Raw genomic sequence first — 25,066 nt, 5'->3', positions numbered from 1 at the left:
TCCCTGGCTTCTTTCAAGTCAGATAAAATTTCACCTTCCACAGGAAACATCTCCTAATTCTTTTTAATTCTAATGCCTTTCCCTCTGTTGATTATCTCGAGTGTGTCCTGTCAGTAGCTTGTTTGTACATAGTGATTTCTATATTGTCTTCCCCCATTAGATGTTAAGTTTTTTGAGGGCAGGAATTTTGTCTTTCTTTGTATCCTAAGCGCTTACTACATTACCTTGTTCATAATCGATGCTTAATAAATGTTTATTGACTGACTGGGTATAAAAACCAGGAGAGGATCCATCATTCAGTCTAGTTAGTGGTTTGCCCTTGTTTATGAGATTATTAGAGATTTTTCTTAAACACAGATGAAGAAGAGATATTAAATAAAAATTTCTTGAAGTATTGGTTGAATAATAGTCTGAAATAAGCAAGTTCTCATTCATTGTTTGATTCTTTATGCTTTGGTTGTAAACTCCTTGAGAATAGCATCTTTTATCCCAAACACCCAATCCAAGGCTTTGGACATAGTGGGTACTTGAAAAGTACTTGTCAGATGTTCACTTTAGCAGCACATATACTAAATTAGAATGATACAGAGAAAATTAGCATGGCTTCTGCACAAGGGAGGACATGCAAATTTGTGAAGTATTCAAAAAATTAAAAAACCCCCACAAAACTGGTTGGATGAATGAATGAGTGAATTTGTATTTGTACAATAATAATAAATAGCTCACAGTCTATGGGTTTTTAATTGTTTACAAGAAATTGCTTTTATTACAACCCTTTGAGGCATAAGTAATATACATGCTTCCCTGTAATACAAATGAGGAAACTAAGGCACAGAGAAGCTTCCTGGATGCATCAAGGTGGTATAGTAGGTGAGATGCTAGACTTGAGACTTAAGTTCAAATCTCCTTCATATACCTGGTCACTGTCAGGTGACCTGGCAAGGTCACTTAACTTCTCTTAGCCTCATCTGTAAAATAGTGCAGATAACACTTAGGTTGCTGTTGGGACAAATGAGAAAATATTTGTAAAGTATTTTGCAAACCTGCTATATAAATGTTAGCTATTATTTTCATAAATGATTAGTCCATGATTACACAAAAAGTGTCACTTTAGATTAGAACACAGATTTCTTCACTGAAAATTCAGTCCTTTTTCTATGATACCATGTTGGTTTTCTCTATGTACAATATTCACATCTTCAGAATAAGCACATTCCTACATAGAGAAAAAATATACAAGGTGATTTAATTATAGTCAAGTAGTAAGTGACCTTATAGCATCCCTATTTCTACCATGAAATGCAATAAGTTTTTAAATAGTTTTTTAATGTTTCTGAACTGTGTTAGAATTTCATGTGATTTTTGAAATGTTTAACTTGGTGCAATTTACCCTTGCTGTTGCAGAGATTTGCCACAATATGGACAAAAGCAGTGGCAGTCCTATTTTGGGCGAACTTTTGATGTCTACACCAAACTCTGGAAGTTCCAGCAACAACATCGGTAAGAAAATGAATCCTGCTAGATTTTCTAGCTAGAGATCATTACTGCAAACCACAAAGGATGTGTAGAGACTATTACTACTACTGTTTCTTGTGATGATGTTTTAGTTTGTGGCCATAAAAATCATCACCTATTGATCAGCCTCCTAGGGCTGAACCCTCTTTAGTAAGTTAAGATTGTCTAAGATAATTCATACATAATCTGGTGGATGTGGGGAAGTATTATTGGAAGTATTTTCAGCTTAAGATCAACTAACTCTATAGTTTTTAAGAACGTGGGTGATCTCCACACTATGATGACATAGTAAATATATTTTAGAGGACTAATGGCTGAATGAATGAGTGAATAAAATGAAAAAAATATTAAATGCTTACTTTATACCATGTTCTATGGTAAGCTCTGGGAATAAAAATATTTTTAAAATACACTCCTTACTATCAAGTACCTTATCTTCTAATTGGGGAAAACAGTTTACATAGGGAAGAGATGACTAGGTAAGGGAGGTTTTTTTGGTTTTTGTCTTTTCTGGGGAGACGAAAATGGAGTGGAGGGGTATGTTAGGGAAGGATCAGGCGGATGATGAGATAGTTGGATGGAATGTGATACTGGAGTATACTCTCATGTTTAGAGGGTAGCCAGTTAGATATCGCTTACTAGATTGTACACCCTTAGTCATCAGTCATTCGCTTGGACCCTTGAATGGGAGCTCCAAAGATGAATGAATTAACTTCTTCATGGACTGATGCATAAATTTAAGAAAACTTAAATATGAAGGTCCAAGTGTTGAGTCTAGGTGTGCGTAAAAGATGCTAGTCTAAGTAGGGAGGAGCAAGTTGGTGGTGGCAGATGGTAAGAAGGCCCCAGGTGAATGGCTCGATGACCAGGTTAATTCTGCTTTCATTCTGATTGTGACCTTCATTATTCTTGTGACCAGAGACACCATATTTCATTACCTTGCCTCCTTTGTAGGTTTTTTTTTTACTGGCCAAATAAATAGTAATGGTTGATTGCTGGATTTCTATAAATTAGAATAGAAGGGAATGTAAAAATTAATATTTGAAAATGTAGCATATTTATCTGACCTTTACAAAAATATTTCTTAACATTTGTAATAGTGCAGAAGGAACTCCTACATATTTTTAAATTTTTAAGTAGGTTTCCTTGTTACTGATAGAATGACAAATTCATAGAATTTTTAAGCTGAGAGGTACCTTTGAGAGCATCTAATCCAACCCTACTAATTTTAAAAATAACTTTGTTAAGATGAGATAGTGGCAATCTTGAACTTATAATTTTCTAGTACAATATGCCAAACATGATCTTACTTTGCATTAGTTTTAACTTTGTCCAGCATGCTGTATCTTTGGGGTGTTTACTCAGCTTGAACTAGATATCACTTGTCCCAACTGGAGTCCATAAGACTAGATAATGAATGCTTTTTGAAGTGGCCAAATAACTGCTTTGGGATCACTTAGAAAATTTTGATTAGTATAAATGTATTGTACTTATAAATGGTGTTTTCTTACCTGTTATTCAATCCTCTTGTCTATATTTCTCCCCTTTCCCCCTTTTTTTTAAACAGTCAAGTCTTGGATAATCGATATGGCTTGAAGCGGTGGCAGATAGGGGAAATTGCTTCCAAGATTGGACAGCTTTACTACCATTATTAGTAAGTAAACAACTTATATATAGACTCATGTGTTATACTGAAATGAGTGAATTAAAACATGTGGGAGATGAAGTGTGGGTTAACTTTGATTCCTAGTGTAGGAAGAGAGCAACTAATCAGACAGAATATTCTAAGAGCTTAGGAAAAAAAGAACAGATGGGGATGACTTGAAGTGACTGACACAAAACTACATGTCAAGGAATCACTGGTTTCTCTGGGAGACTTCCATATTTCATGAATTGTATTTGCAGACCTATATGTAGTATTTAGAGGCTGCTCATAATTTCAGACAAACGAGTTTTCATTTGTCTGGAGGTTTTGTTACTCTCCTAGGAGCTCTAATGGTATGTGTGTGTGTATAAACATGTGCATACATATATATGTCTGTATATATTACATATACACACATGTATGTACATATATATGTATATTAAACAAACAACAGACTTACAGAGGTATTTATTAAAAGATGTTGTGGGGGTAGGGGGGAGAACAACCAGATAGTGCACTAGATAGAGCACTGGTCCTGGAGTCAGGAGCACCTTAGTTCAAATCTGGTCTTAGATCCTTACTAGCTATGTGACCCTGGGCAAGTCACTTAACCCTAGTTGCCTCAAAAAAACAAAAACAAACATGAGTGTGGTAATAATTGTTTTATATTTGACTAAGTCCTTAAAACAATAACATCTGGGAAGGGGAGTAATCACTTTTTTGGAAGCCTGCCTTTCATCAACAGTACATATTTATTGTTAAAAAATGAACTTTTATATACAAGATAAGGTAGGTTTAGCTAGATATGAGGATTTAGTGAAGTATAAGCTCAAACAGGAGTCAGTACTGTAACATTGCAGCCTAGGGCGGTATCAGCATTTTGAACTGCATTAATAAGAGAATGGTGTCTAGAATGAGAGTGGTGATAGTTTCCTTCCTGTTGTCTTCGTCAGGTCATATCTAAAATATTGTGGCTCACTCATGGCAATGCATTTTAGGAAGGATATTGGCAAGTTGGAATTTTTCTGAGCATAGTGATTTCTTTATCATTGGAATTCTCTCTAATTCCTATAATGTACAAGTCCATGATATGTGTCTAAGATCAGCCCACTTTTGGGTGCTGTCAGAAGTGTTTTGAGAATCACCAGACTTCCTTCCCTTCCCTTCCCAATATGTTCTCCACAAACATGCTGTTTGCAACCTTCACAATTAGAATCACTTTTTGGATATATCTCATTTCAGAAATGTCATTGTTAATATACAGAATTGCTCATTTGGGAGTCATTAAAACTCAGAGCCCAAGAAACTAGGCAACTCCTATAATTCATTGGCAGAATTCCCACAGAACCATAAAATCTTTGAGATATATATCATCTAGTCCAACCTGTCCCTGAACAGGAATCTTTTCTACAATATTATGAAGTCATCCAACTTTTGCCTAAAGATATTCAGTAATGGAGAACTCACTTATGCCTGAAATAGTCCATTCCTTTTGTGGACAGATTCTTAGGATGCTTTTCCTTTTATCAAGCTAAAATTTTCTTTTTGACTTCTATCCCTTGTTGTCAGTTCTCCCCTCTCAAACCCAAGCAAAACAAATATTATCTGTTCCAATATGACTTTTCCACAATAGCCTTTTAAATGCTTGAATACAGCAGTCCTTACTCCAATCTTCTCTTACCTGAGTGGCATGGTTACCATCCTCTAAGGATTGAATCAAGTAGTCTGGAGTTGGTCTGATGAAGAAGAATTTAATACCCATTAAACACATTAGCTTTTAGATGAAAATAAGATCATGGAAGAAAGAGATAAAAAGGAAAGATGATTTTTGATTAGTAAGTTGTAGATTGGGAGTTATTTTAGAACATAACAACTATTTAGGGAATGACTAGAGAAAAACCTGCCCTAGCATGTCTCCTTTCCCTGTTCAATTGATGAAATTATGCTAGTGATAGCAGTAGGATTAGAGAAAGAAATTAAGGCATAAACAAAGGGGAAGAAGAGACAAAACTACTCCTATTTATTGATGACATGATTATTTACTTAGAAAATCCCAGAGAAACAGCAAAAAAATCAAGTGAGAAGTCAGTAACTTTAAGTGAATTGGTCAGATACAAAAACAACTAACAAAAATAATGAATATTAAAGTTCTTATGATTTTAAAAAGTTATGAGAACCAGATTAAGTATCTTTCACTAGGTAATAATAGTGGAACATTATGGGGGAATTCATAAAGAAGGGAAAAACAAGATGCCAAAAAATAAGATAAATTACTTCAGGTACATTAAAGTGAAAAACTTTCACATGGACAAAATTAACAAAAGAAGGGGAGCAATTGACTGGGAAAATACATATAAGGGTCTGATATAGCCAGGATATATAGGCAACAAACACAAATTTATAAGGTCAAAAGCTATTTTCTAAGAGATAAGTGATTAAAGGGTAGGAACAAATGGTTCTCAAAAGAATTGCATACATACAAAATTGCTCCACATCACTAATATTAAAAGAAATTTTTTTGGGGGGGAAGCCAATATGGTGGAAGAATAGCAGGAAGAATTAAAGTGAGCTCTCTTCTGTAGTTCCTCCAAACAGATCTTTAAAATGTATAAACCTGATCCTGCTTGAAAAATCCAAGAAAAAAATTTACAGTGAATCATTTTTCCAGTTCAAGTTGTCATAGGAAGATAGACAGAGTCGTCTGTGGCCACTGGGGATGAGATGTAGGTAGGAACAGTCACAGGGAGAGACTGTGCACCAGGGCAAGAAGAGATTGCAGATCTCACAGAGAAGAGGCTAAGCTTGTTCATAGTGCTGGAAAAGGTGCCAGTATGCAGCTCTTTTGCTCATTAGCCTTTTCTAGGTTGGATGAGGAGGGTGCCTATATCTAGGGGTGGCATTCCAATATGAGAAGAATTTATATGCCCTGGGCTATGTACAGAGCAAGGAGCAAGGTCAGAAGCAAGCTGCAGCTGTGAACAGTTGTCTGTGGGGTTGGAGGATAAGAGTGAAGGTCTCAGTTTCAACTTCCAGCCCATTCTGAAGCCTGCAACAAGAATAACCAGGACAGGAATCTCAGATCCAAGGGGAGCCTGTAATTTTGTTACTCTGAACCAAAAGAGCTTTCCAGTTGTCTGTTTGTGGCTGAGTCCAAGAACATTCTACTAAAACTTCAAATAAGGTGATCCCACAGATTCAGACTCAAACCTGTCAGGAATTTGTAGAGCTTGGACCAGAGGGCAAAAATTAGACCTTACCCTAAATCATATCACTTTGGGAGCACTAAAAGTTTTTAGATACCTAGCCCAAGTTGTTTCTAAGATCCTGGAATAACAAAACACTTAGTACCCCAAGAAAGCGACAGCAAGACCAGCCTAGCCTTTTCCTTCAGCCCTAACATAAAATTCAAAGTCAGGAAGAAGGCTGGAAAAAAGAGGAGAAAAAAAGAATGTCACTGTAAAAAAATGTCATAGTGACAGGGAGGTTCAAGATACAAACCCAGAAAAAGAGAATGATTCCATTACATCTACAAGCAAAGCCTCAAAGAAAAACACATCTTTAACAAGTTCAACTGGAAAGAGTTGAAGTAAGAATTTTAAAAAGTTTTTTTTGTCAATAAAATGAGTGTACTAGAGGAAAAAAAAAATTGAAAACGAAATGAGAGCAATAGGAAGAAGTAGAAAGGAAATTAATAGCTTGTCACAAGAGGTACAAAATCATACCCAAACAACAAATTCTTTGAAGATTAAAATGAACCATATGGAAGCCAATGAATCCATGAGACAATAAGAAATATTAAAACAAAGTCAAAAGACTAAAGAAGTAGAAGAAAATGTAGGATCTCCATAGCAAAAACAACTGACCTGGAAAAGAGATTGAGGATAGATGATTTAAGAGGTACTGAAGTGAATGAAAGCTCTCACCAAAAGAAAAGAGAGACGACATCCTACTTCACGAAATCTTATATCTCTTAGAACCAAAGACCAATGTAGATATTTAGAAAAAAAAAAATCCATCCTCATAAAAGGAACCCCCATATGAAAATCCCTCTAACAAAATTGCTAAAATCTAGAACTTTCAGGTCTAAGAACAAATACTAAGAAAAAATCTATAAAGAATTCAGATCTGACAGTCAGAGTCAGGATCACAGTTGGTTTAGTAACTACCATTCTAAAGGAATGAAAAACTTGCAGTACAGTATTTGAGAAAGCAAAGGATATGGGCTTATAGCTAAGAATAAATTAGCTAGCAAAACTGATTATAATCCTGCTGAGGGGAAATTAATCTTTAATGAAATAAAGGACATCCAAGTATTCCTGCTGAAAAGGAGCTGCATAGATACTTTGAAGTGCAAACACAGGAGTCAAAAGAAACACAAAAATGTAAACATGAGTGTAAGTCATAAGGAACTAAAAAAGGACAGTCTGCTTACATTCTGCTATGGGTTGATGATAATTGTGTCCCATTTCCCCACCCCACCCCCAGAACCTTATCATCAGGGATTGTAGAGAGAGCTTAATTAGACTGAGAGCTTGGGTACAATTCTGTTATGTCTTAATTAATGAATGGAAAGAGAGGGGAAGAAGAACATACTGGGGGAGCAAGGAAGGATGGGGAAAATAATCTCACAGAATCAAGGCATATAAATAGAAGTCTATACAGAAAATGAGGGGTGTGGTGGGATACTTGAACCTCACCCTCATCTAAACTGACCAAAGAAGAGAGGATTACTTACACACACACACACACACACACACACACACACACACACACACACACACACACACACACACACACACACACACACACACACACACACACACACACACACAAGCATTTTACTCAAGAGAGAAACAGGAGGGAAAAGGAATTCAGGAGAGAGGAAAATAAAGAGAGCATATTAAGAGAGGGGACAATCCTAAGCAAAACAAATTCTAAGAAGTTAAAAAATATTTATTGTAGTTCTACATGTGGTGACAAAGAATTGGAAAGTGAGCGAGTGACCATTAATTGAAGAATGACCAAACAAGATATAGCATATAGATGTGATGGAATACTATTTTGTTGTAAGAAATGATGAAAGGGATGGTTTCAGAGAAAACTGAAAAGACTGATGTAGAATGAAACGAGCAGAATCAGGTGAACATTTTATGCAGTGACAATAATATTGTAAAGGCAAACAACTTTGAAATACTTAGGAGCTCTGATAAGTGTAATGACCACACATATTCTAAAAGACTTGTGAAACATGCTACCATCTCTTGATAGAAAAGTAGAAGACTCAGAATATAGTTTAAGGTTTTTTTTTTAAAGACATGGACAATGCTGGAATTTGTTTTACTTCACTAAATGTGTAATAGGTTTTTTGTTTTTCTTTTTCAATTGGGGAGGGGCATGAGGGGGAGAGCTTTTTGCTAATTGAGCAAAAATAAAACTGAATTATAAAAAGAAAGATGCAGATCAAAATAACCTTGAGGTTCCACTTTATACCTAGCAAATTGGTAAAGATGAGAAAAGAGGGAAGCAGTCTGTGTTGGAAGGGCCATGAAAAGACAGATTCATTGATCCCCCTTTGGGGGATCTATATGAATTGGTCTGTTCTGTTCTGGAAATCAATTTGGAATTATACTTAGAAAGTGGCTAAAATGTCACTTTTTAAAATGACCCAGAGATCTCACTTCTAGGTATATATCCTAAGAATACCCTAAGTCAAACAGAAAAAGCTCCATATACACTAAAATATTCATAATTTTTATAGTAAGAAAAAAATGCAAAGTATATAGATGCCTAACATTTGAAGAATGATTTAAAAAATGGTGTATTAATGTGTTGATCTATTATTATGCTGTAAGAAATGCTGACTGAAAAATCTAGGGAGGGGTGACCTGGTTAAAGCACTATAGTGGGACAAGTTAAGTATGATGAGAATAGTCCCTCACTACTTGAACTGGGTGGCACAAGCAGGAGACACACCTCAAAAAGTGAGAAGGTGAAGGATCCTAAAGGCAAGTTTTGCTTGACAGTTTCCCAGTTTTTTTTTTTACATTGAAGAATCTTAATCATGCTTACAGCACTAGGGGTCATTTAGTTTAACCCATCCATATCTGAAGCATGAATCCCCCTTACAACTTCTCCAACAAGTGGTCATCCAGCTTGTTTGAAGATGGCAAATAACTAGTTACTTTCCAAGGCAGCCCACTTTATTTCGGTGCAGTGCTGGTTTCTAGGAAGTTTTTTTATACTGAGCTGAAATCTGATCAAGAATATGTACTGCCTGCTGTTGAGGAGCTTATAGTATAGAAAAAGAAGCTCCATTATTTTAGTAGATAGTAGAAGAACCAAGTACCTTTATATTTGGAGAGTTTGAGATACCCCCAGGTATAGAGAATTAAGATGATATATTTCTCCTACAGCCTGCGTACATCTGAGACCAGCTATCTGAATGAGGCCTTTTCCTTCTACTCTGCAATCAGACAGAGATCTTATTACTCTCAAGTCAGTAAAGAGGACAGGTATGGTGGAAGTAACACAATACCTATCAGTTTATAAATATGGTATCTAACACTCATGTACTACACTTTATTTAGTTTCTATATATCTAAGTGAGTGCATCACAGAGTAGTTGCTTAATGTTGATTGGATTGAATTATATAACAAAATTAGGTAGAAAAGCTCAAATTTTTGTGATACTTTTGTGTTCGTTTGAATAACTTCAAATTTGAATTCTGTCGAGAGAGCAAAGATTTGAAGCTAATTTGACAATTAAATGTTTAATTGTGTACTTCATAATCTTTGTTTGCCTCATTGATAGGAATATTTCTTTTCAATATTCTTGAGATAACCCTGAGTATGAAATAAAAAAGAGAATGGTTCTTCTTATTACTTATACTTTCTTTAACAAAATTTGCCTATACTTTTTGAAGTTTAATAGCCTCATCAGAGCAAACATGAGCTATCTAATAGTCTCTTCATTGTTTAGTTTCAACCATTTCTTAGTGTTATTCCATAGGACAGTGATTACAGAATATGTACATGTATGTATATACCTGTACATTTATGTATATGTAGAAAATATATAAAAACATAAAAAATGTAATTATTGGTTCTTTCGTATGATAAGGAAATGAAAACCTTTGGAATGATGATGATGATCCCTTATATTAGTATAGAGTTTTATATTTTACAGAGTACTTCATAATCTTAATCTTTGCAACAACACAAATGTTGTTATACCCATTTTATTGACAAGGAAACTGAGTTTCAAAGAAATTAGATGACTTTGTAAATCACATAGTTAATAAGTGACAGTGCTGAGATTAGAACAAAGTTCTTAGAATAAGTACTGTAGTATGAGTTCACTTATCTCAAGGTTACACTGGGAAGCCCATTATTTTCAGGCAGATAAAATCTTCATCACTATGTTCTATGTAATAACAATGCCAGCTAGTATTTTGAGATTACACCAACGTGTTCTAAAGGACTAATTTGTGTCTTGTAGCAGTCTTGGCTTTCCTTATCATTTTTTTATACCCAGTGTCCTTACCTTTCTCCTTACTCTCAAAGTAACTTGAATACTTTGTAATTTAAGCATGGAGTGTAGCTTGTACTTGCCACTTGCTATGCATCTCACAAAAAACATGTCTTAATACACACTCCTGAGTGAAACTGAAATCAACTAATTCTTGTAGAGATCTGTATGTTGCCAGCCACAAGCATGCACAGATGCTGCCTCATCCTTCTTCACTCATATGGCCTTTAATCATGCAGGATCATAGAATCATAGAGATTCTTTATGCTTTTTCCTCACTCCCAACTCCACCTTACTATTGTTGTACTATGGATCTCCCCAGCTTCATTTTATTCTTTCTAAGCCCAGTACATAGTCCTTTAATTTCATTTCCTCGTTAGATAGTCTTAAAATCAAACTTGCCTTAAGAGCATGCAGTTCTCAGCCAAGTAGTATATACAACTTGCCTATAGCTTTTGATATACTTCTCATTCCAAACTCTTTATGTGCCCTGCTGACCCCTGCTTCATTCCTACAAACCTACAACCCCCCTTTCTCCCTTTCTGGGTCATATGTATGTATATGTATGTGTGTGTGTATGTGTATGTGTATGTATATGTATATATATATACATATACATACACACACACATACACACACACATATATGGTATGTGGATACATACACACACATAATATCCCATCTGGCCTTCTTTGTCTTCCATAAAAAATTCTTCTTTCTCCACTCTCCAGAACTACACCCCAACTTGAGGCTTGCTTCAGGTTTGGGAGATTTTTGAATCTAATATGAACCCCCCATGGCAAACAAGTCATGATGGATACTTTTATTTCCTTTTCTGTATTATAGTCAAAGTTATTCAAGTCCTGCCTATGCCACTAGCACTGCCAGAATGTATGAGACCACCACCTTCTCTCACCAGTTCAGTTATTGTCACAAGTATACCACAGAAGGAGAATATTTGGGGAAAACTACTATATTATATCTCATCATAGGATCTGACATCTTGATGATATAATGACTTATGAAATGCCATGGAAAACAGGAATGGTTAAATATATATATTTTTAAATGATTATTTTATCTTTTCCTGCCATAGACCTGAACTGGTGGTTAAGAAGCTACGGTACTATGCAAGATTTATAGTGGTTTGCCTTCTCCTCAATAAAATGGATGTTGTCAAGGATCTGGTCAAGGTATGTGGAAGTTGGAAGGATGAGAAACTTCAAACCTCATTATCACTATTTTACCTTTTATTGATTATGTATGTGTGTTTGTGTATTGATTATAAAATGATAAATAATTGAACTTAGCAAGATTTTAATTTGGTTCTTCTATCCTAGGTAATACTGATACACTAGTCTGAGAACCATTTATCTATATGTAGACAGTCCCATTTTGGGGGGATCAAATTGAATTTTAAAATGACTTCCATAGTCTCAGTTATTCTTACAATCTAGGGTAGTTCTTTACTGACAGAGTAATAGCAAAAGTCAATGATATCTCAGACAAAAAAAAAATTAAGTATTAGCCTGGTACTCAGAGCTCTCCATCAGTTTGATTCCTGGTTCCTTTTCCAGCTTTATCTCCTTATTAACCTTCATTTCCTCTGTGTTTCTATCAGACTAGATTAACCATTATTTACTTGCTTCATCTTGCCCTCTTCTCATGCTTGTATATATACATATATACAGGTAGGCCTGGAAAAGACTACCTTCACTTCCTTCCTGTCTCTCCCTTTCAACATTTTTACTTTTCTTTAATGTCTATCTCATGTGTCACTTTTCCCGTAAATCTTTCCCTGATTCCCTCACACCTTTATTCCCTCCACCCCCACCTAGAAGTATTTCTGTTCTCATATTCTGTTTGAACCTTTCCTCTGTACTTATATTCTAACCTAAGTAGTCAGGAGGAGGTAGCATCTGAACAGCTGGGTATAAGAATTACTCATGAATGAACAATGCCATATTCTAGTTTTGGATCAAAGGCATGTCTTGGTTCTGTTCTTTTCTTCTTGGGGGTTTTTCAATAGCTTTATCATAGAATCTTAAGAGTTGAATTGAAAGGGGTTGAAAAGATCCTATGAGGTCATCTAATTCAAACAGTATCAAAATAGGAATCATATCCCTGGGATATAGTCATTCAGGCTGCACTTGGAGTTCTGTGATGACAATATTTTCAGAATAAGATTGCCTGCATATATCAATTCCATTCTTTCAGATATTAATGATTTTTAAATGTCTAGATACCCTTAAGTAAGTTGTCTAAAATCTTTTTTCCTTTGTGGATTTTTAAAATCAGGAGCTATCTGATGAAATTGAAGATTACACTCATCGCTTTAATACTGAAGATCAGGTGGAGTGGAACCTGGTACTTCAGGAAGTTGCAGCGTTCATTGAGGTTGGCTTACTTGGTTGTTTATATCAGGCTACACATGTGTATGGGCACATTTTTACCATATATGGTGTGTGTATGTGTATGTCTTTGTGTGCACAGAAAAGAAGCCTAATTGTTTGTATCTGAAAGTCTTTTCCTTTGTAAAATTTTTGTATGGTTAACTTGTGACTGATTCTTTTTCTAGGCAGATCCAGTCATGGTTTTAAATGATGACAATACCATTGTTATCACATCTAACCGATTGGCTGAAGCAGGGGCCCCCTTGTTAGAGCAAGGGATGATTGTAGGACAGTTGACTTTGGCTGATGCACTCATTATTGGCAACTGTAATAATCAGGTAAAGAATTACTATGGAATATTGAAACTTTGCCTAGAAAAATAGGAGACTTGTCAAAGTAGAATTAGCAATATTATTTTCCTAATGCATTTATCATATTTTCTTGAAGTCTATAATGAGGATTCAAAAGCAAATGTTAAATGCTGACAGAATATGCAGAATACTATGCTGGAAAGTACATTACTTGATTAAAAATGTGGTCCTTTGCCCCCTTGGAACTTATAGTCCAGTATAATGATAGACCATTCACAGAAATAACTAGATAGATTTATTGGAAAACTTAAGAAGTATAGAATAGATCCCTATCAATAAACACAGCGCTAGTAGCAGTTCTTGGAATAATTATTCATCTCATTTATATCTATTTATCAATGTGTTGTGTTAGTTCCCTAGCATCCTATACCTTTTAATTATGATAGTTTTTGGAAAAAATTTAGATGTATTAAAAAAGAAGTATTTAAGAAAATTAAATTTTGTATTTTAATATCATGTTGCTGTTTATTGTACAAACTTTTGAAACCTGACATTTAATTATGTGCTGTAGACACTAAAATAATTAATTAGAAAAGTTCTTAAACATTTCTTAAACTTGAAAGAGAAGTAAAGCATATGGTTTTGCAACTATTTTTTCTTTACAGAGATAATTTTATCCCATTTTCTAGCAAAGTAGAGGGGACATGTGGCATAGAATGAAAACATTTTAATGGCATTTGGGAGTAAATCATAGAGCTGGAAGCTAATAAGTTAGATGGTCTTGAAAATGCCTTCTGGCTCTTGCTTTTATGATGCTAGTACAACTTCTTCCTTTTTAACAAAGGAGAAAACTGAGGTCCGGAGAGCGACCCCAAATCATTCATGTAGTAAGTAATGACTAGGATCTGAACTTTTGATACCAAAATCAGTCTTCTCTCCAATACACCCATCAACCTTTTGTGTAGTGTTCATATGCTGACATTCATGAAACCAAGGTACTTCCTCTATAAGTTTATGTGGCATAACCTCACATCTTCAAGGTGACTCTTTTACACCTCCTCAAATAACTCATTCTCTTACTCAATGTAGCAGTTCTTCCAAACCCTTTCATTTCTTCTGTTCCTTCTGCCTCTTCCCTCTCAATGGAGAAGCTTGCCTTATATTTCACTGAAAAATTGAGGCCATTCACCAAAAGCTTCCTCTTCTTTTCTCCTAATCTCTCATCACCCTTCTGCCTTCTGCCATTATCTCTTCCTTCACTCCTGTTTCACATGAAGAGGTGATTCTTCTTGCTAAGACAAATACTTCTACATGTACAAGTGATCCAGTTTCATCCCTTCTTATCCAGCAGATTGTCCCACTCTCTCATTTCTCATCATTCTTTCCTTGGCTAACTGACTGCTTCCTACTGCTAAGAAACATGTCCAATGTCTCTCTCTTCCTCAAAAAAAACCCCTCATTTGATCCATCCATCCCTGTTAGGTTTCATCTCATATCTTCACTCTTATTTGTGACTAAACTCCTTAATGTTAGGCCATCTGCCTAAGGTGCTTGCTTTTTATTTCCTCTCACTGTCTTAACTCTACAATCTGTGTTCCAGGCTCTATTCAACTTAAACTGCTCTTTCTAAAGTTACTTTAATGATTTCTTAATTGCCAAATGGAATGGCCTTTTCTCAATCCTCATCTTTCTTGAACCCTGTGGTCTTTGACATTGTTACTCACTCTCTTCTCCTTGATACTCTCTTTTTTCTAAGTTTTTTTGACACTACTTTCCCTTGGTTCCCTTCCTAATGTGAAATCTGAAATAACTGAAGAAACAAAGGTTCAAGCTTCCAAAAATATTGATTTATTAAGCAATGAATGCCAATTGCATAACAAATTGGGACCAGGCTTCGTCAGCTTGGTACTGGACCCCACATACAGGGGGAGACAGATTTATGTGCATTAAAAGATAAGTTTAGGTAATCTTTCTAGATTTGGGAGTGTGGAGAGTAAGCAGGTATACTTTTCTGGATGTTAAACAGGATATTATTCAATATCTATCATTAGCAAGTAAGTAAAGTTTACAGGAAAATGAAACTTAGGTATCAAAATGGTGTCAGTTTTACAAGTTGGAGTCAGTTTGGTTCACACAGTTCCCACAATTCTTTCAGATACCCCTTTTGAATCATGGGCTCATGGTTCACTTAAATATAAACCAAATTTATAAGGTTTTTAATGTGCTTATTCTTACTGTCAACCTTTTGTAATAAGAAAAGACCACTGGGAAGTGTCTTGTCTCTTAGCTTAGTACAACATCTAACACAGAGTATAAGAACAATAATGGGAGCAGCTAGGTGGTACAGCGGTTAGAGCAACAGCTCTGGAATCGGGAGGACCTGAGTTCAAATCTAGTCTCAGACACTTATAGTTGTGTGATCCTGGGCAAGTCACTTAACTCTGATTGCCTCTGGGGAGGAAAAGAACAATAATGATTTTATACAACCCTTGTTAAATAGACTAAAAGCAAACTAAGTCAGACTATAGATCAAACATACTTAGAGGACTCACATTAGATCAATTTTGGGAGGGCAGATTTATATATCACGAAAATAACCAAGAAGACAGCGAAAGAACACCATGAAACAAAAAGCTAAAACAATATAATGATGATCATCAACATTAAATAACATCAAGTTTCCTGTTATCCTAGTAACCCTCTACCAATGTTTATTTAATCAGCATCTTCGGTCTCAGATGTCCCATGTAGTTGTATGGTCCCTGGAAATATTTTCTCTTGGACATTCTGAAACAGACCTCATTCTCAGGACATCTCTGAAGGAGGCTCTGCCTCTTGGTTCAAAATCCTTCGCAGTGACTCCTAGGTAATTCTGCTAAAATCTGCCATAACAAGACATAGTTTAGTGCACCTTCCTTAGCAAAATGATAAAACATACTTACAAGCCTTATCTTCTACTGAAAGTCTAATCTCAAAGCCTTGAATTTCCTGCAATTAAAAGTCCTTTCTTCAAGCCTATTTTGCGACCCATTTGGATATTTATGTATTTTCGCATAATCTGAGAGCACTATCTTTTAGTCACCTCCTCCATTGCTGTATGGGAATTTCCCTAAGGGGGTGTCAGTTTGACAGTGCACTCTTTTCCCTGGTCTCATTCCAAAAGACATTTTTCCAGGGGGGTTCCCATCTGGAAGCTATTCTTAGATCCCATAATCTCCCCAGGGAACTTTCCCAACTGTGTGGAGGTTTACCCTAGCTTATTTCCCTAAGGGGGTTTCTCCTGCATTGAAGAAGCTTATGTTTATCTCTTCCTTTGAAGGGACTCCTTCGAGCTTTCTACTTCCCCAACAATGTGAGAGTTAACCTTCCCCAAGAAGTATGGGGGATTATCTTTTCCAGTGACATAGGAGCTTTCTCAGTCTCCCCTAGAAAGCAGTGCATGGAGGTTTGCTTTCTGTAGCAAATAATGTGAGGATCTCACTTGGAAAAAATGAAATTGAGACAGGAGAAAGGGGGAATCTGATATCCAGGGCAATCTTCTGTGAAAAAGTCCCTCAGTGAAAGATTAACCAGATTATTCTGGTTTTTATGAAAGACAGTTTTGGTGGTCAGGGTCCTATATTTCAACCTGCACCAAAAACTGTAGTAGGTGAAATCTGAAATAATTGAGGAAACAAAGGCACAAGCTTCCAAGCATATTGATTTATTAAGCAGTGCATGCCAATTGCATAACAAATTGGAACCAGGCCTCCTCAGTTTGACACTGGACCCTAATTACAGGACCACTACCCTCCCACTTTCTCTTGTTCACAGTTTTGATGTCTTCCTTGAGTCTTCACTCTTTTCACTCTTTCTCCTCCATATCTAATCTTTTGCAAAGCCTGTTGATTTTACCTTTGCAACATTTCTGCATAGACCCCTTCTCTTCTCTAACCCTCACACCACTCTGGTGCAGGTCTTCATCACTTCATTACATAATAGTTAATAGCTTGCCAGTTGTCTATCTGCCATAAATCTTTTCCTACCTCAATCCATCTTCTACTCAGGTGTCAAAGTGATCATCCTAGAGTACAGGTCTGACTATGTCACTCCCTTCTTTGATAAACTCTAGAGGCTCCCTACCACTTTAGGATCAAATACAAAATCTTCCCTGTGGCATTCAAAGTCCTTCATAACTTATCTCTCCTCCTCCCTCACCTTTTCAGCCTCCTTATTCTTTACCCCCTCCACATACTCTTTGGTCCAATGACATTGATCTCCTTGTTCTTCCTTGAATAAGGCATGCTATTGCCTGACTTCAATAATTTTTTTAAATGTCTTTTAAAAAATTATTAAACTTTATTTTTGATTTCTGAACTTACCAAATTAGCAAGCATGAGCATTTCTACACACAAAGAAGAAGAGGAAAAAGTGTTACACACAAAACTACAAATCCATATGTATACTTTGACCCTCTTTTTCCTTTGAAGTCTGCCCTTCCACCCTCCCTGCCTCATTTTTCCCTCTTCTGTAAAAGCTTTTACTAGTGTCTTGTATTTGGAAGTTAAATTTTCTTTTCATCACTGATCTTTTTCATCATGAATACTTGAAAATCCTCTATTTCATTAACTGTCCATCCCCTCCTCCCCCCAAAAAAGGTTTACACTCACTTTTTCTGTGTAATTTATTCTTGGTTGTAATCCTAGCTCCTTTGCCTTCTGGAATATCATATTGCAAGGCCTCGGCTCTTTTAACCTGGCAACTGCTAAATCTTGTGTGACACTGATTGTGGCCCCATAATATTTGAATTGTTTCTTTCTGGCTGCTTGCAATATTTTCTCTTTTATGTAGGAGCTCTGGGATTTAGTGATAATATTCCTGGGAGTTTTCTTTTTGAGTTCTCTTTCAGGAGGTAATACGTGGTTTCTTTCAAAGTTTCTATTTTACCCTCTGGTTCGAGGATATCTGGGCAATTTTCCTTTACAGTTTTTTGAAATATGATGTCTAGCCTCTTGATCATGGCTTTCTAGTAGGCCATTCATTTTTAAATTATCTCTTTTACTATTTTCCGTATCAAATATTTTCCCAATGAGTTTATTTCACATTTTCTTCTATTTTTTTTATTCTTCTGACTTTGTTTTACTGTTTCTCCATGTCTCATAGAGTCATTATCTTCCACTTGCCTAATTCTAATTTGTAAGGAATTATTTTCTTCAGTGAATTTTTGTACCTTTTTTTCCACTTGATCAATTCTTTTTAAGTTCTTTTCATCAGTGAAGTTTTATGTCTCTTTTACCATTTGGGTAATTCTGTTTTTTTTAAGGTATTATTTTCTTCATTTTGTACCTCTTTTAATATACTGTTAATTATCTTTTCTTAATTTTCTTGCATTGTTCTCATTTCTTTTCCCAATTTTTCCTCTGCCACTTATTTGAGTTTTTAAATAATTTTTTATCTCTTTCAAGAATTCTTATTGGACTTGTGTCCTATTTACATTTTTTTCTTTGAGGCTTTGCTTATCGCTATTTTGACATCAGTGATCTTCTCTTGAATTTGTGTCTGAACTTTGCTGTCACTATAGTACGTTTTTACAATTGGGTTCTTTTTTGGTTGTTTGCTCATTTCCCCAACCTGTTTCTTGAATTTTATGTAAAAGTTGAGATCTGTTCACTTGAGGTGGGGAGTACAGCACTGACTTGAGCTTCAGGCTTTTTTGCTGTGCTATTTTCAGAGCTAGTTCTGGGGTGGGGTGGGGTTGAAAGTTTTCAATGATTCTATGATGGTGTGATTTGGAGAGAGGGCACTGCTCTCCTGGTCTGCACTCTAGTCTTTACTCAGAAAGGGTCCCTGATCCCCTGCAGCCATAAACACTACTATTGGGCTTGCCCCTAATCCCTTGTGACTGAAGGTGCTCCTCTTTGCCTTGGAACTACAATTTCGAAATAGATATGTGCATTCGAGTTGCCTCACAGTGCCCTATTCAGTGCCCAGTACTAGCAGAGGGGTCCCTTGTAATCTTTTTCTAACTGGTTTTCCAATTCCCTTACTGTCTCTGGGCTGAGAGCTGCTGAAACTGCTGCCGCTGTCATATCTCACAGTTTATATTGCTGTTATGTATGCTGTGTGCCAACCCCCATCCTGGTGTCACAGACCTCTCCTTCCGACTTCCTCAGTTATCTTGTACTGAAAAAATATTTCACCCCAACCTTTTGTTGGCTCTGCCATTCCAGTAATTCAACTTGATGCATTATTTTAAAATTATTTGGAAGGAAATGTTGGGAGAGCCCAGCTATATTGCTTGCTCTGTTTCTCCATGTTTGCTTCCCCCCTCCCCCCCAACTTCAGTCATTTTCAGTGGCTGTTTCTCTTTTCTCTGCCATTTTCCCCTCCCTCTCCCCCATGCCCAGAATGATTTCCCTCCTTATGTCTACCTCCTGGCTTCTTTCAAGTCACAGCTAAAATCTCACCTACTATAGGAAATCTTTCCCCATTCCTCTTAATTCTAATGCCTTCCTTCTATTGATTACTTCCAATTCATACTCTGTTTAGATTGTTTAAACCTAAGTGTTTGCACGTTGTCTCTGCCATTAGATGGTGAATTCCTTGAGAGCAAGAACTATCTTTTACCTTTCCTTGTATGCTCAATGCTTAGCACAGTGCCTAACACATAGTAGGTGCTTAATAAATGTTTATTGACTGACTAATTACTTAATGTGACTTGTTTATAGTTAAGAGAACTTAAGAAAAGGAGGTTAAGCAAGTTGACAGTAACTTTTGTCAGCATGTTATATTTAAGGTTTACTGGGCTTTGCTTAAGACAACTTTTCCCTTGACCAATGTATTAATATTTTGGTCTATTTCTTTTGTAGGTGAAGTTCAGTGAACTAACCGTTGACATGTTCCGAATGTTGCAGGCCTTAGAACGAGAGCCAATGAATTTAGCTTCACAGATGAACAAACCTGGAATGCAGGTGACAGTCCTCTGTGGTTTGCAAGCTGGGCAAAACTGCTTCTTCTGTGTACAGAAAGAAGTCTTTTGTTTCCTTATAACCCAAGGATTAGTGTATTGTAAAAGTAATTCTTCAGGCCTTTAGGAGATCTATGTTTTCATTACTGTGGATGTTTCTTTCACAGACATAGATTGCAATTCCTCTACTACATGTGCAGTTTTCTTTTTTTATTGTGATCAGAATAAGTAACTGGTATTCTGGCAATGAACTTCTTTGCATTGGGCTAGGCTCATCCTCAAATGACTTGTAATTCCTCTCTGAATCTATAATCACAGCTAGAAATGTCAGAGGAACTCTTTTTTTCTTTCATTGTTTTGTTTTGTTCCTTCTTTCTTGTAGTTCCTCCCATTGGTTCTGATACTTCTTTACAACACGACTAATGTGAAAATATGTTTCATATGAATGTATAGAGCCTATATCAGACTGCATGCTGTCTTGGGAAGAGGGGAGGAGGGAGAGGGGAGAAAAATTTAAAACTCAAAAAGCTTATGTAAGTGATTGTTGAAAACTAAAAATAAATAAAATTTTTAAAAATTAAAAAAAAATGTCAGAGCTTGACCCTATTAGAAGTAACCTTCAAGATGTAAATTCACCTTTATACCATGTTCATATATCAGAGGAGGTCTTCTGTAAAGGTCTTAAGCCATAAAAGTTTTTTCTTTCCTGGGCAACATGAGTCCAATAAAGTGGCATTTGTTATTAGTGTACCATTACATATTTGCTTCATGGAAAAAACTGAAAATTGTCCATTAAAATAAACTCAAGCTATTTATTTTTTTGGTATTTTGTATGGTTATAGGAATCCTCTGACAAGCCTGCCCGGCGAGAAAACCCTCATAAATATCTGCTGTACAAACCAACCTTCAGCCAGCTATATACATTTTTAGCAGCTTCTTTTAAGGTTTGTGTGATCACATTTTCTATTGCCTAGAGAAAAAAAAAGGAAGTCCTAAAAGAAACATTATTATATCAGTGAGACATTTGGTGAGCCATATTCAAATGAAACACCTGCTTTTGAATGTGGAAAATAGGAATCCTCAGTGTCCCTGTGTAGTATTAAAAGAGCATGTGATATATATTTTCCTAAGGAAAATTAATGAATGTTTTTTCAGCAAAGTTAGTGAATGTGTTGATGAACTACCCCTGTGCTTACTGTGTTTATGGCTCCCACACTGCAGGCATAATAATTATTGCCAGCACCTCATCAGGTGAAACAGTGTATTGTTATACATATATTTGTTAGATATCAAGAAACACCCTAAATATACTCTTTCATTTGTAACAACTTGGGAGATTAAAGAGCGCAGATTTTTATTTTCCTCGACCTCTGACATAGAGCCTTTTTAAACATGCCTGGGAGGAGAGTTTGTCTTTTAGCCCAGTAAGTATTATTTCACTATTTTAGGCAGAGCTGGAACAAGGCATTTTTGCAACCAAGGAAGGGTTGAGTGTTATACCCCTTTACTTTTGAAAAGGGTACCATTTATGTATGCATTAGTGTCCACTGAAGCATTTGTGCAATTATAAAAGCCTGTATCTTAAAAACTGTCCCTTGTACTACCCTTTTCACTTGCTGTGCCTTAGGTTCCTGCTTTTTTTTTTTAACCTACCTCTAGCCTTGAATCTGAATTTGTTGTTCAGTAGTTTTTTAGTCATATCTGACTTCATGACCCCATTTGGAGTTTTCTTGGCAAATATACTGGAGTGGTTTTTCCATTTTCTTTTCCAGCTCATTTTACAGATGAGGAACTGAGGCAAACAGTGGTTAAGTGAGTTGCCCACAGTCACACAGCTACTAAGTGTGTGAGGCTGGATTTGAACTCAGGAAAATAAATCTTCCTGACTCCAGGCCCAGCACTCTGCCCATGGCACCACCCAGCTGCCTCCAAATCTGAATTTAGGCATGCAAAAAAATACCCATTACTTGGATATTAGTGTTTAAAGAAAATCTTTATAATTTGTGATGATATATACATTGATTAGTGGTTAGCTTTTTGAGTGTTTGCTGTGGAGACAATTATGGAGCAAGTAGAAATTAAAGAGTAGAATTTGGTTTAGTGGTAAGGCTGTTAGTCTTGAGTCAGAAGATCTGTGTTTGAGTCCACCTCTGCTATTTAATAGTTGTGTGACCTTGAACTAGTCACTTAGTTTTCTAAGCCTCAGTTTTCTTATCTGTAAAATGAGAGGATTGGACTAAAATAATTACTAAGCCCCTTGTACCTCTAATGTTCTGTGATCTCTAAGCCAATAAAACTAAAATTTTTGCTGGAAAATAGAATAGCATTTTAAATTTGGCTCTGGCTGTCACCACATTGTGTGTGATAGGGGAATTAATTACTCTTGAATATGTCACAAATTATATTTTTGAAAGCACATTTCTCCTTGTTTATTGTTTTATATATGTGTATGTCTTAAATTCCAGGAGCTGCCAGCCAACAGTGTGCTCCTGATTTACCTGTCAGCTACTGGAGTTTTTCCCACAGGTCGTTCTGATAGTGAAGGTATAATAAAGGAATGCTCCCTGTCATGAGCAGGGCTTGAATTCTCTTTATATTCTGCAAGATGATGGCTTGTGGCCTCCTGACTGTCTCAAAATGCCTTTCTCAAGAGGCATCCACTTTAAAGTTTCAGTTTGTCTTTTGAATGTAATGCTCCTGTAGACCCCAGCTAATTCTGTTTGCTTAAACAGTATGTATAGAAACCTATTAGTCATGTAAAAGAGCCTTAAACTGAGTCCAAAGACCTGTAGATTTGAATTCATGTTCTATTGCTTATTAGCTGTGACTATCTGGCTTCTTTACTTCCCTGGGCCTCAGTTTCCTTCTATAAAATGAAATTGGATAAGATCATCATCTCCAAAGTTCAGTCTAGCTCTAAATTGTTTCTGTGAACCTATTGATCACACGTTAAGAACATGCCTCAGCTTTTTCCTGAATATCATATGAATATTGTTGATTTTGAAGACTCCCCCAAAGTTCATTTGGTTTGTTGATCTGGACTTCATAATATGATTTTCTCCTTCATGTTCTTGTTCCCTGAGCCTCTGGTGAATTACATAGTTGAGTCTGTGGCTGCAGTGTGGCTGAGAATCTTTGTAGAAGTCATTATACTTCTATTACTGTGAAAGTTCAAGCCCTTGTCATGATTTTGTTGATTTTATTCTTCCTTACATTTCTCTTTTTTTTTTAAACCAAGTTGAATATTAGGATGCTGCTGGTAAAACTGAAAGCTTTCTGATAGGAATATAAAATGATCAGAATATTTAAATAAGTTGATTTAAGTAATTAAAGCAGTTTCTTTGGTGGAAAGAAATTCTGTCTCATTTCCTTGATTGTTTTTCAACTCATTTCTTTTTTGAAACTTGCATTCCTTTATATAAAGCATGCTTTTTTCCTCTTTCTAGCATGACTCATAGACCCTCTTAAAATGTTAAAAAGAAAAGCAAATCTCTGTAGTTTTTTGTTGCAGAGGGGGAGAAAAATACAATTTGATATTGCATGTCTTATTTTGCATCAGTGTATGCTGATTACGTTTCCTGTACCTAGGCTAGCCAATTTGACTTTGGGTTCATCCCTGTTTGCCTCTCATTCTTAAATCTGAAAATATGAAGTGAATTTTTCATTAAAGAAGAGATTTTGTTTGTCCCACAGTGTATTGTTTATTGTTACTTTTTCTAGTAGCTACTCTTGAAAGCCTCTGTGGACAAGTGGCCTGGACTTTGGCTAGTGTGTGACTGGCAAAACATTAATGTATAGGATATTGAACTTTTATTAATTTGCCCATTTTCTACTACCTTATAGTAAAACAACCGTATTTTCAGTCATGCTTCACAATAGCTAGTCATCCGGGAAGTTAACTTGGGAAGTATGTTTGATTACATTAAATTAAACATACGTAATTCTGGATTTACAGATACTTTTGTGGATCCTTGTTTTTACTGAGTTAGTTATTCCCTCCACTGATACAGATTGTAAACCCCTATTCACCATCTTATTATTTTGTACAATTTTTATTCAAGTCTTTCAGTGTGTTGAAAGATTTTTCCGATCTTACAGACTTCTCAGAATATGTAGAATAACAAAAATAATGATTATAATTTGTAAAGCATTTTCCAGACAACAGTCCTGTAAGATAGAACATGTAAACATAATCACGCCCATTTTTAGATGAGAAAACTGAGGCCTATAAGGGGGAAATGATGTGCCCAAAGTCACATGGCTTGAAGGTGTCAGAGCCAGTTTGAAAAGCACATTTTCTAATATGCCACATTGCCTCATGGTGGCATAGTTTGAAGAATAATACTTCATAATATTGAAGTGTGACTTCAGAAAGGGACATAGGATAGGAACTGGAGATTTCATAGAGAGAGAGAACTTCCAGGTGAGGAAATTTCCTTTACAAATGTGAGTCTGCAACATATAACCCTAGAGAATTTCTTAGAACAGAGGTGTCAGACTCACAGCCTGTGAGACCCAAGTCAGATTACAATGTAATTGGAAAACGTTTAGCAAAATAAGTAAAACCAGTATAATATAGGTGATATTACTTTGTGGTTTTCTAAGTCAATATGTGGCCTGCAGGACTTAAGTGTGATAACATTGGTCTGCCCAGGGTCACACTCCTAGGATATTTTAGACATAGAACTTGATCCTGGATTCTCCTTGCTTTGCCTATGACTCTCTGTG

General features: G+C 36.0%; 1 protein-coding gene and 1 non-coding gene across 7 annotated transcripts in view; both read left to right on the top strand.

Moving 5' to 3' along the window:
- Positions 1–25,066, top strand: part of SCAI (suppressor of cancer cell invasion) — a 204,543-nt gene that overhangs the window by 135,965 nt on the left and 43,512 nt on the right. For all 6 annotated transcript variants that reach the window (XR_011972109.1, XM_072631896.1, XM_072631895.1 and 3 more), the window contains 9 exons: positions 1,405–1,500; positions 3,083–3,169; positions 9,574–9,672; positions 11,785–11,881; positions 12,987–13,085; positions 13,267–13,419; positions 20,241–20,342; positions 21,181–21,282; positions 22,804–22,882. Coding sequence is in view for 5 of the 6 variants with exons in the window: in XM_072631896.1 (XP_072487997.1) it covers positions 1,405–1,500; positions 3,083–3,169; positions 9,574–9,672; positions 11,785–11,881; positions 12,987–13,085; positions 13,267–13,419; positions 20,241–20,342; positions 21,181–21,282; positions 22,804–22,882 (914 nt within the window). In the remaining variant the exon portion in view is untranslated. The remainder of the gene's footprint in view (positions 1–1,404; positions 1,501–3,082; positions 3,170–9,573; positions 9,673–11,784; positions 11,882–12,986; positions 13,086–13,266; positions 13,420–20,240; positions 20,343–21,180; positions 21,283–22,803; positions 22,883–25,066) is intronic.
- On the top strand, positions 548–652 carry LOC140521780 (U6 spliceosomal RNA). Its single transcript, XR_011973079.1, has one exon. It is a non-coding gene; the product is annotated as a U6 spliceosomal RNA (small nuclear RNA).

This window comes from Notamacropus eugenii, chromosome 1, assembly GCF_028372415.1.
Source record: "Notamacropus eugenii isolate mMacEug1 chromosome 1, mMacEug1.pri_v2, whole genome shotgun sequence".
NCBI lineage: Eukaryota > Metazoa > Chordata > Mammalia > Diprotodontia > Macropodidae > Notamacropus > Notamacropus eugenii.
This window is presented reverse-complemented; position numbering and strand designations above follow the sequence as displayed.